Source organism: the organism of the source record quoted next, unplaced genomic scaffold, assembly GCF_019419815.1.
Source record: "Pyrus x bretschneideri cultivar Hongxiangsu unplaced genomic scaffold, Pyrus_bretschneideri_v1 Contig1, whole genome shotgun sequence".
NCBI classification, from domain to species: domain Eukaryota; kingdom Viridiplantae; phylum Streptophyta; class Magnoliopsida; order Rosales; family Rosaceae; genus Pyrus; species Pyrus x bretschneideri.
Genome location: NW_025999390.1, coordinates 13,985,506 through 13,995,716, shown reverse-complemented (window position 1 = coordinate 13,995,716; position 10,211 = coordinate 13,985,506). Strand labels below are relative to the sequence as shown.

The 10,211-nt window shown below is 35.3% G+C and overlaps 1 protein-coding gene across 1 annotated transcript; it reads right to left on the bottom strand.

The window, feature by feature from the left end:
- Positions 1–2,832: 2,832 nt before the first annotated feature.
- On the bottom strand, positions 2,833–6,290 carry LOC103950291 (probable flavin-containing monooxygenase 1). The gene is made up of 5 exons (XM_009361482.3): positions 5,746–6,290; positions 5,119–5,359; positions 4,042–4,223; positions 3,442–3,794; positions 2,833–3,344 (listed from the first exon to the last, which is right to left on the bottom strand). Exons 1-5 carry the CDS (start codon positions 6,190–6,192, stop codon positions 3,002–3,004), a joined length of 1,566 nt encoding a protein of 521 aa, XP_009359757.2. The 5' UTR covers positions 6,193–6,290; the 3' UTR covers positions 2,833–3,001.
- Between the last annotated feature and the right edge of the window lie 3,921 nt (positions 6,291–10,211).

The window sequence follows — 10,211 nt, the reverse complement described above, 5'->3', positions numbered from 1 at the left end:
TTGGGCTTGCCGCCCATTGCTATGACCACAACGATTCTTTCATCGCTTATGACTGCTAGAATAAGTCGCATGCGCTTCAGGTGCGGCGTTCAAACTAGTGGGTCGAGCTTGATGATTCTTCATCAAAAGCTGGTTTTGCTTTTCAACGAAAAGTAAAACAGAGATCAAATCTGAAAACCTAGTGAATTTCTGTGCCCGATATTGTTGCTGCAGGACAATATTGGTGGCATGGAAGGTCGAATAGGTCTTCTGCAGGAGATCTGATTCGGTTAGTTCTACTTTGCAGAATTTCAACAAATAATAGATCCTACAAACTTTAAAGTTGTATTCATTCACGGACTTAAAGTCTTGGAAACGAAGATGCTGCTAGTCGTGTCTTGCTTTAGGCAAGTATATGTCTTTTTGGTGATCGAAATGATTGGCCAGAGCAAGCCAGAGGGTGCGTGGGTCATCCTTAGCGAGATACTCAGTCTGCAGTACATCATGATGTGTCTTCGAATGAAGATCATTGCAGTAGCCTTCTGAGCTTCGTCAACAGGTTTTTCGGCGATAGGTGCCTCGATGGTGGCTTTAATACCCTTTGCAGTGAGATGGAGTTTCATGTCTTTAACCCACTTCATATAGTTTCTTCTAGAGACTTCTAGAGTGGAGAAATCGAGCTTGTTTAAGTTCGACATGTCCCTAAAACGGAGGAAGAAAACGTGATTAGTCATATGGTAAGCCATAGACATATATTGTAGAACATACAGGTTCTATAGACATGTAGTGGTATAATTTATGCATGAAAACTATGAGTTTCATGTGGTATGTTTTGAATGAAAACTTCAGGTTTCAAAGGCACTAAATTTGAAACTACAGGTTCAATTTAGTTTTATGAACGATTAGTTCATAATGAGAGGTTCCTGCAAGAAACATAGAATGAAATATACTAAGTGTAGTGGATTTGAGTCGTCTTCAGGAACTCAAGTGTGAGAGCTTTGTTACTACGAAAGTATGTGACGGTTCAAAGTATAAAAATAAATTATTAAATCGTTAATGTCCAAAAGTGATCTTTAGGTTAATAATTTTGGATTCATTATCAGATTAATGGACTGCAGGTCACTTTTAATTAATTCAATAAATTAGGCCATACATGGTCCATTGTAGAAGCTAAATAATATGAAAATAATATTATTGGATTGAAAATAGAGACCCAAAAATAATTTGGGCTTAGTGTCATGGGTAATAGGGCACGGGTTGGGTGCCTTAAATATAAGGCGAAGCCCAAAAAAGGGACCTTAGGGTGGTCTGCAGGCCACGATAAAGGGAGGAAACCCCAGCGTAAGCTGGATTTCGAAATTGGACCGTGATGGGGGCATGGAAACAAGTCTAGCACACACTGGCTTGTGGGCGAGCACACGGGAAGGCCCAGCGAAGGCTGGGACCTGGGTCTTGGGCACGGGAAGCTAAGCCCAGCGCATGGGCTGGCTGCTGATGATGCAGGCCGTGACACAAGGGGCCCATCAAGCTAGGTTTGCGGGCTGCGGACCAGAAACTAGGGCTGCAGGCCCGTGGTTATGGAGCAGCAAGCCTTACAGGGGCTGCGCAGGTAGTCCAAGGGCATCAGGGTGATGCCATCCCATGGTGAGACCAAAAACATACCCAATTTTCGAACCTAGGGTTTCAGAAAAACCCAAATTTGCTTCTAATTTAATTTTATATTTTGACTCACAAATTCCACATAACAATTTAATTGTGTGATGCATGAAACAAATATATATATTGACAAATATATGAACATATACAATATATATATATCGAAAGGAAAATATAAACATAGAGGGGTTCATGCATCATAGGAAATGTTTTCATGCTTCGTGGACGTTTCATATATCTTCCTTTATTTTAAGCGTACCTGATTAGTAGAAAACTAATAAGCCTTTGAATGTGGTGGATGATAGCCTCCTCCTACGATGCATCAATTCCTCAGCTTCTGGCAAGAGCGTGCTGATAACGTGTTGTAGGCCTATTTGATTGAGCGATCTAGGGTTAGAGAGAGAGGGGTGCGGCAAGCTTTAGGGAGAAGAGAGATTGATTTAATTGTGAGGTGTGTTTGATTCAAACCATTGTGCCTTTATTTATAGTAGTAGAAAGGGTAAAACCTTTCCCTTTATGATTATAACATTTAATAGGTAATCTAATCCTAATAGGAATATATAATACTTTCCCAGATTCCCTAGGATTTACACAATCACATTCCTATTCTAAATATGACTGCAACAACTATAACTTAATATTGTTCGAAGTTAAAACCCAATCAGCGAAGCTTGATTGCACAAAAGCCCTAGCTTTTTGAGGCCGGCATGTTTCGCTTACTGATCCATCAACCATCTCCATTCCTCTACCTTCTTTCCATAACTACCATGCCTATGGTTTAAACACATAATAAACCCTTCAATAGCTTGAGAATGTTGTATGGTAATCTCGCACTAGGCCTTGAATGCATAACCACTACAAATCACGCTTGAGGTTGATTACGATTTTAAATGTTTGCACGCGATGAGGGTAATCGGATGTGTTGGGGACATTGCCTGGGAGACAGACGTGTTCTGGACAAAAATGGTGTGGTTCAACTCATCTAAACCAACCAGTTCCAACCTGAGAATCATATCGAAAGAAACTCTAGCTTAAACTACTTCGAAAGCTCTCATGTTTTTAGCTACTTGTTTTTCCATCTGTGTGTTACATCTCCACAAAATAGGGTTATAACTTATAACAATCAGTTATTTTTCGTATATGTGAATTAGTTGGCAACTTTGCGAGCAGCTCATAATTTTGTGGGAATTTCACAAGTAAACAATAATGGTGAAATTATTTATTGAGATAATTAAATAGATTTTGAATTGCTTGTACATGGCACAATAATTCATTACTTTTTTCAGTAAGGAGCTAGAGTTTCTTTATTCTTAGTACTTATGTAACTCTCGATTATAAACTTAATAGGTTATTGCGAACTGTAGGTTCAATGTTTTTTCAGATAGTCTTGACTTCCATATGGGCTAAATGCTTCTGCCAACCAAGTATTCTTCCTCCAAGATGTCCATCCCATCTCCTCGCAAATTTCGTCGCTGTGGTTGATGCTAAAAGTAGAAATGCAATGCCTCCTGTAGAACCTGGTTGTTTTCTTTGAGATTTCCACTTCTTTACTTGTTTGCTCAAGCATTTTCTGCACACTTGGAAGCTTAAATTTATTATCCAGCAGCCTGGCCAGCCATATGCTGCGCAATTCAGAAGAGTGAAGATTTGAAACACTCTCGAGATAACCCACGAAAGCTATGTTTGGGATCAAAGGATGAATTGTTCCCCTGCAGAAGAAACATGCATTCAAAAATTTTACTCTCCAATTTTAACATTTCTAAGACTTGTAAATTTTTAAAATCCCAATCCGAAAACAAGGTTTACCTGTATAAGGGTATGATACCAGAAGGATACTCCAACAAGCTGCGAAAAGGGTCCGGTAAGATCGATTTGAGTTTTTTCTTACCATCGTAACCAGTTGCAAGGACCACAACATCAGCTTTTATCTTAGTATTGTCATCAAATTCAATTCCATCAGCAGAAAACCACCATTTTGATGTTGATCTTTTGAACACAATTTTTCCCTTATCCGCCTCGGAGAAGAAATTTTCCGGCATGATAGCCATCTGGCAGGATGCATAGTCCTCCTCAAATGAATGATCTGGCTTTAGTCCATACTTCTCCAAAGGCATCTTCCACAGCAAATATGACTCAATAAATTTTGAAACTGCATGCCTCTGTAAATAACAACCAAACCTTTAAGCATTCATCTCTTATATATTAAGGAAATGATTCCCGCACATTTTTTTCTTCTTCTTCTGCACACCCTTTTAAGTCTTGTCTCGTGATTCTCAGTGGATTTACTCAATCCAAAGGCCGGAAGTGTGTATGGGGAGAAGAAAGTGTGCATAAGTCACTTCTCATGTATTAGTTTAATATTTTCTTTTCTTGATATGAACTGATTAATTATTATTTTTAACTTACCATTGGAGACATAATTAGAGAGCAAAGGAGGGTTCTGAGGAAGCTTTGGTTAGGTCTTTGATGGAGAAACTGTGAAGACCTTGTAGAGTAGAACAAGAAAAACGGCAAGCCCCAAATCCAGTAATGGGGAACAGTCCAATGTAAAGTCCTTACTACCATGGTGCATGGTTTGCCTTCTGGTCCTGCAATACATCCATAATAGGAATAACAAAAGTAATTCAGGTCAATATAATCAAGACTCATAAAAGGTAAGAAATCGAGGTCTTAATTCCATAAACAATTGGTAACGGAGAAAGTGACAACTCCTTTTAAGTCTTTACAAGGTTCTTTTACTTTCTGTATGGAACTATTTTTCACATATTCACATGGTCCTTTCATGTATCGTGAAATTTTAAACCTCTTATACATAGATAATATAATTGAGGGACCTAAAGAATGCATGACTGTTGATTAGCAAATAATTGATTAATAATTAACATTTATGAAGTCAAATCTTATGGTGTGTAGGTAATTCATGTGATTTAGAATCGTTAAACAAACTCCTTCTAATTCTTTGCAAGGTTCTTTTTTTTTCTTTTGTGTGAAACTATTTTTTACATATTCACACGGCCTCTTCATGTATTGTGAAATTTTAAATCTATTATACACGGATAATTTATGAGTGATGTGAAGAATGCGTAACCATTGATGATTAGTAAATAATTGATTAATAATGAATATTTATGAATCTAATGGGTTGTACGTAATTAACATTTAATAAACATTTATAATGTCAAATCTAATGGTTTGTACGTAATTCAATTAATGTGATTTGGGAATCGTTGAAAAACATGTGCAGTCAAAGAAGTCAAAAAGAATTCGTCAAAAAAATAAAAATAAAAAGTCAAAACGCATCATATATATATATTGGTCAGCTCTTTTGATTCCCTGACCACGCAATTCGTACTTTTCAATTCTTGAATTTCTTTCTGCTGTGTGTAACCAGGCAAATTACAACCCCGTAACGTGGAAATGTAGACCTATTTTTACCCTAAGATTTCACCATATATGTATGAAATTTGAGGACCAAACTTTTACCTTGGTTTGCCTCCGCACACTCGACAGCTAAATCAATAGCTGATTTTTTGTAGCCAACTACAACGACTTTCTTATCCTTTAGTAATTGAGAAGCAGCGTCCTTGTCCAGTTTGCAGTAATCAAGAGCATGAAGAGCTTGGCCTTGAAACACTTCAGGGCCTTTATTGTTTGGAAACTCTGGAATTTTGGGTGTATCACCATATTTCCCGATGCAAACCACAATGAACTCGAAGGCGTACCACTGAATTAATTCAAACAAAAAATAAAATAAATCAGAACCTAATTTTAATAACTAGTATGGATCGATCATTTGAATTACAGAAAAAAGTATCATCTCACTGCGTCTTACTTGCTGGTATACTATCTAATACAGTGGTATGGTCCACCTCTATCGGATAGTGCTCGTAATTTGCATGTTCAAATAATTTTATTGATTACCATTAATTTGATTACGAATAATTAAAAGTACTATTTGTAACATATTTGCATCTATATATTCCTATAAGACTCTGGTAATTAATCCGAGAATTCTATTTCCACAAACATATTGTAAGAAGTGATGTGCAAACCCTAGGCATGCATGAAACTGTACCAAAATACCATTCGGCTATGAAGTAATTGACTAACCTGAATGGTCTCTGAATCATTAGTCTGGACAGCAACTTCCCAAACAGGCTGACCGTCAGCCGGCGAGAGAGTCCGATACTCCACAGGTTTGACACCAAATTCAGTGTCTTCTCGGTCACCAATGAACCGGACCTCGACCACCTTGGAATTGAACCTGACAAACTTAAGCACATCAAAGTGCTCAGCATAAGAGTTCAAGTAGGCCAATATCTCAAGGTGAGAAGGATATTCAGTGTTGTCCCTGTCAGGCCAAGGGAAGTCAGAGAACTCATAGTCACATCGATGGGACTGAAGTTTTGTGGAACTGTAAGAACAATGCCTCCAAACCCCTCCAATGGAGTCGGAGGCCTCGAGAATAATAGGGTTGTAATGGGCTAGTTGTTTAGCTGCTGCTATGCCACTTACACCTGCACCAATGATGCCAAGTTTTGAGACTATTGGATCCATAATTTTTTGGGTTAGGCGAGCTGATTGAAAAAAGAGATGGGTTTAGAAATGAGGGTGGTATATTTGTGTACTATCGATTTGCTTGGTTGGTAAAACAATGTGAGAGCAGATCGTATTTATAGTGGAGGTCCAGGGCTGCATGAGAGGGTCGTCATATATGATGGAAGCACGTGAAATTGAATTTCAAGTCTATAAGGCTTTGCTAGGGTCAAATTTCGATCGTGGTTCATGATCATTTCTCTAGCTAGTAAATGTTACGCGAAATTGGTAAGTCATGGACGGGAACCTTCCTCGTCATGGTTCGTTTACATTTGTTGATCAAAGTATATAGTTCTGTTGAATACCTCTGAGCATTCAAAGATTTATAATATCCTAATTATTTCGTGCAAATTGACATTATAAAAATAGTGATTGTATGAAGTGTGAGTTGGAAAATCATCACATGATATTATAGTCACGCATAAATTGTAGCACATTTATTATTTTTTAATTAACATACTTTACAAGTGAGACATATCAACCTTATCAGTCACCCATGTTATAACACATAGAAAGATACATGATGTGACAAGTGTTTTAGGTACACAAAAAATTCTTGGTGTCATGGTGCGATTGTTTTCAATGTATAATAAGAATCATTTATCTATATATATATATATATATATATATATATATATATAAAGGGAGAAGGAAAAAAATGGTGAAACTTTCATAATACCCAAATTGCCATTCTTCCGTTACAATTTCAAAAAAAAAAAAAAAAGATTAAAAACATGTAAGGTGGTTAGTAAGTTCATTATTTTTCAAAATATATTTTAATAAAAATAATAATATCTAAAATAACTGAAACTCAAACAATAAAAAAAATAATATTCAATTGTCAAATGCATAGGCGTGTGGCAAAGTTGAATGCAAAAAATGTGAAACTTTCAAAATGCCTAAAAGCTCCCTTTTTAATTTTTAAAGAATGTAATTTAATTTAAAAGGGAAAAAACTGTAAAAATACAAAATAAAACTATCTCACGTACAAGAGGGAGTAAATTACTGATATAACTATTTTTATTTTTATTTTTCAAATACAAGTAAATTGAATTTTTTAAATCTATACATATAATGAAAAAGAAAAGTAATTTTGCCAAACACGTAGGGGTACGGAGAGGCCAGTCTCAACTAAATCTTACGTATATTATTGAAAAACACTAAGAAGATCACCTTATTTTATATATGTTGATCATGTTTACAACTACATTTTAGGAGACATATGCGATGATATAGAGCTTGAATAAAATCATTAATTGACATGCAAGTCGTACATGTAAAAAGTACGATTTTAGTCATATTTATACATATGTTCATGCATGGCATATATATAACCTACATTAAATCCCTTTGATTAAGTAGTACTTGCATGATAAAATTAAGGTAAAATTAATCCCTAGAGTACATCTCAAACAATTTAATTAAAGGAAAACTAACGAAAAGTTCAAAAAAAAACTTTAATTTTAATGAAAAATGACAAATAAATGTATAGTAAATAGTACCAGTAAAATATAAAAAATTGGTTTTTCGTTAAAAATGTACCATAAGTATTTCGTTACTCCCTTTAATTAATGATCCACCAAACAATTTGATGCAACATAATCCACGAAACAATTTGAGTTAATGATCCAGGCCAAACAATTTAATAATGATGTCCATGTAACTTTTGAGTAAGATCCGCCAAACAATTTGAATGCAGCTTAACTATGGAGTAGGCATCCATGCATATACGGGCACATAAATTAAACAAACAGATCGAATTTTATATGCATGTAGTTAAACTGGCTAGATAATCTCAAGATCATACACTTGCTTTCACTAGTTAGTTTAGGTATATGTTAATAAAAGTCTAATGGTATTAGATTAACTATTTTAAACTTTTAAGGAGAGAATTCCAGCCGTGGGGTATGGACTGATTAGTAAATTTTAGGTTCAATGCATATAGAATATTATCTTACAAGTAAAAAGAAGAATGTAAATGATCTATAATTTTTACTTAGTGAAAATGTAAAAGTCGTTGATTGATGGTTCCGATAGTTTCACGTGGTATACTATTTTATGTGTTATGATATGAGTGGATAACAAGGTTGATATGTTACAATTCTAAAGTACAGTAATACAAAAAACTTGAAGTGTTATAAACTTGAGTTGAATAATAACGTCATGTGATCGTATTTAAGGTAGATTAAAAAAAATACTAGACGGTTTGGCCTTCTTATTTTAATATAGAAAGTCCAATGCAATAGGTGAAAGGAAACATCCAAGAATTGAACAAGAAACTAAAAGGAAAAGAGGTAACATGCTGACTGAAATCTACCATAAAGAATATACAGAATCAGAAAATAAATTAACGACAACACGTCTCTCTTGAAAACGATCAAACTAATCTTTTAACTAACAACTAAGATAGGCTTAATTGGGGTGATTTTTTCAATATTTCGTACGGAAATAATGTATTTTCTATATATTTGGCGAAGTTAAGCCAAAAGCGAAGTGGAAACTAATCGAAATTAAGTGGGGGTCTATGTCTTACCCTTCTTTATCACGCTAAAGTTAAGCGACAAGCAAACTGGAAATGTATTAAAATATAGCAATCCAAACACATGAATCTTTTGTGACTCTTAAACCAACTAGTCAGATACACACCTGGAGTTTTTGGTTTACAATTTCTGTTCCAACTTCAAACAGTTTAATGAAATTGCATAGCAGTTTCAAAGCTACCTTTGACTCGATATTTAAGTGTTAATTTCTCAGCCATGACTCAACTGGTTTATACTGGGACGACAGTCAGAATATTTTAATTGATTTCATGCAGATACACGATTCATACGGTCTCTTTAACAGAAGTCCATAGTAAGACTTGCCATGCAAGTTCTTGGATGAATTATATATACTATCAAGTACTATGCATATGAAAGAAAAATGTGGAAAAGAAAGGAGAAAAATGTGGAAGACCTTTGTTTTTATTTTGATATTTTAATTAAGTAAAATTACTACCATATTCTTATTAGGTATATGTTATTGGTCTCGAATGGGGGCTGAGCGCGATTTGTGTTGTTTCGAATTTGTATATAAATCGCACATAATTTGCACGTTGCGGTTTGGCTAATTCCAAACTATATAATCTAACCATAAAATTTCGAACGAACGTAATCGGTTCACCAATATTTGTTTGGGGCCGAACTCAATAAGGCTTAAAGAAGACAAATTAGGCATTTACTTGCAACCCAAACCTTTGGCTTAAACTATTCAAAAATGGATTTTGGGAAAAAGGGAAATCGACATTTATATAAAACAACAAAATAAAACGAGACAAAAATTGGACTGACTCATAAAGGTGCAAGAAAAAAAATTAAGTGGATTGTTCTGGGAATTTAATTAGTTAGTTGTTTGGTTTATTATTATGTTAGGGCATTTTGTCATCTTATATATGGGTGTTCTTGTTGGACAAGTCTAGAGTGTTGTAGAATAAAATTTTGATTTTCTTTACCTAGTAGCCTGTTAGGGTTTGCTTTAGTTACCTATTAGGAGTCAAGTAGCCGAGAGATTTTTCGGTGTGACCGGAACACGTGGTGTACCACCACGTGTTATTGTACAAATGGTAGGATATATGTATTAAAAAATAAAAAATTTCACCACTTATATAAAAATATGTGGTTTACCAACCGTATTCTGGTCATATTGAAAAATTTCTCCAAATAGTCATATCAGGAAGGAACCATTTGGCTAATGAAGGTGGTGGTCAGAAATCAGAAGGGAACTTTCACACTAAATCCACATTTAGGAAGCCAGAAAAAGGAAATAAATATGTTCTGACCGGACTTTTCAAATGCATTCTTTATCGAGAGCTAGCCATGCATCTATCTAATTATATATTATTCCATTTTCAAATTCACTTCTCATCAGATATCCATCTTAATTTCCACAAGGACTGCGGCACTTTGGCCATATCTCGATCTTGCTATCCCCAGCTGCCCTGG

Excerpts from the sequence above, each read along its gene's own strand:
- LOC103950291 (XM_009361482.3), bottom strand. The coding sequence starts at position 6,192 with ATGGATCCAATAGTCTCAAAACTTGGCATCATTGGTGCAGGTGTAAGT. Across the intron at positions 4,224-5,118 it reads GTGTGCGGAGGCAAACCAAG|GACCAGAAGGCAAACCATGC; the intron begins GTAAAAGTTTGG and ends GATGTATTGCAG. Across the intron at positions 3,345-3,441 it reads GGTATCATACCCTTATACAG|GGGAACAATTCATCCTTTGA; the intron begins GTAAACCTTGTT and ends TTTCTTCTGCAG.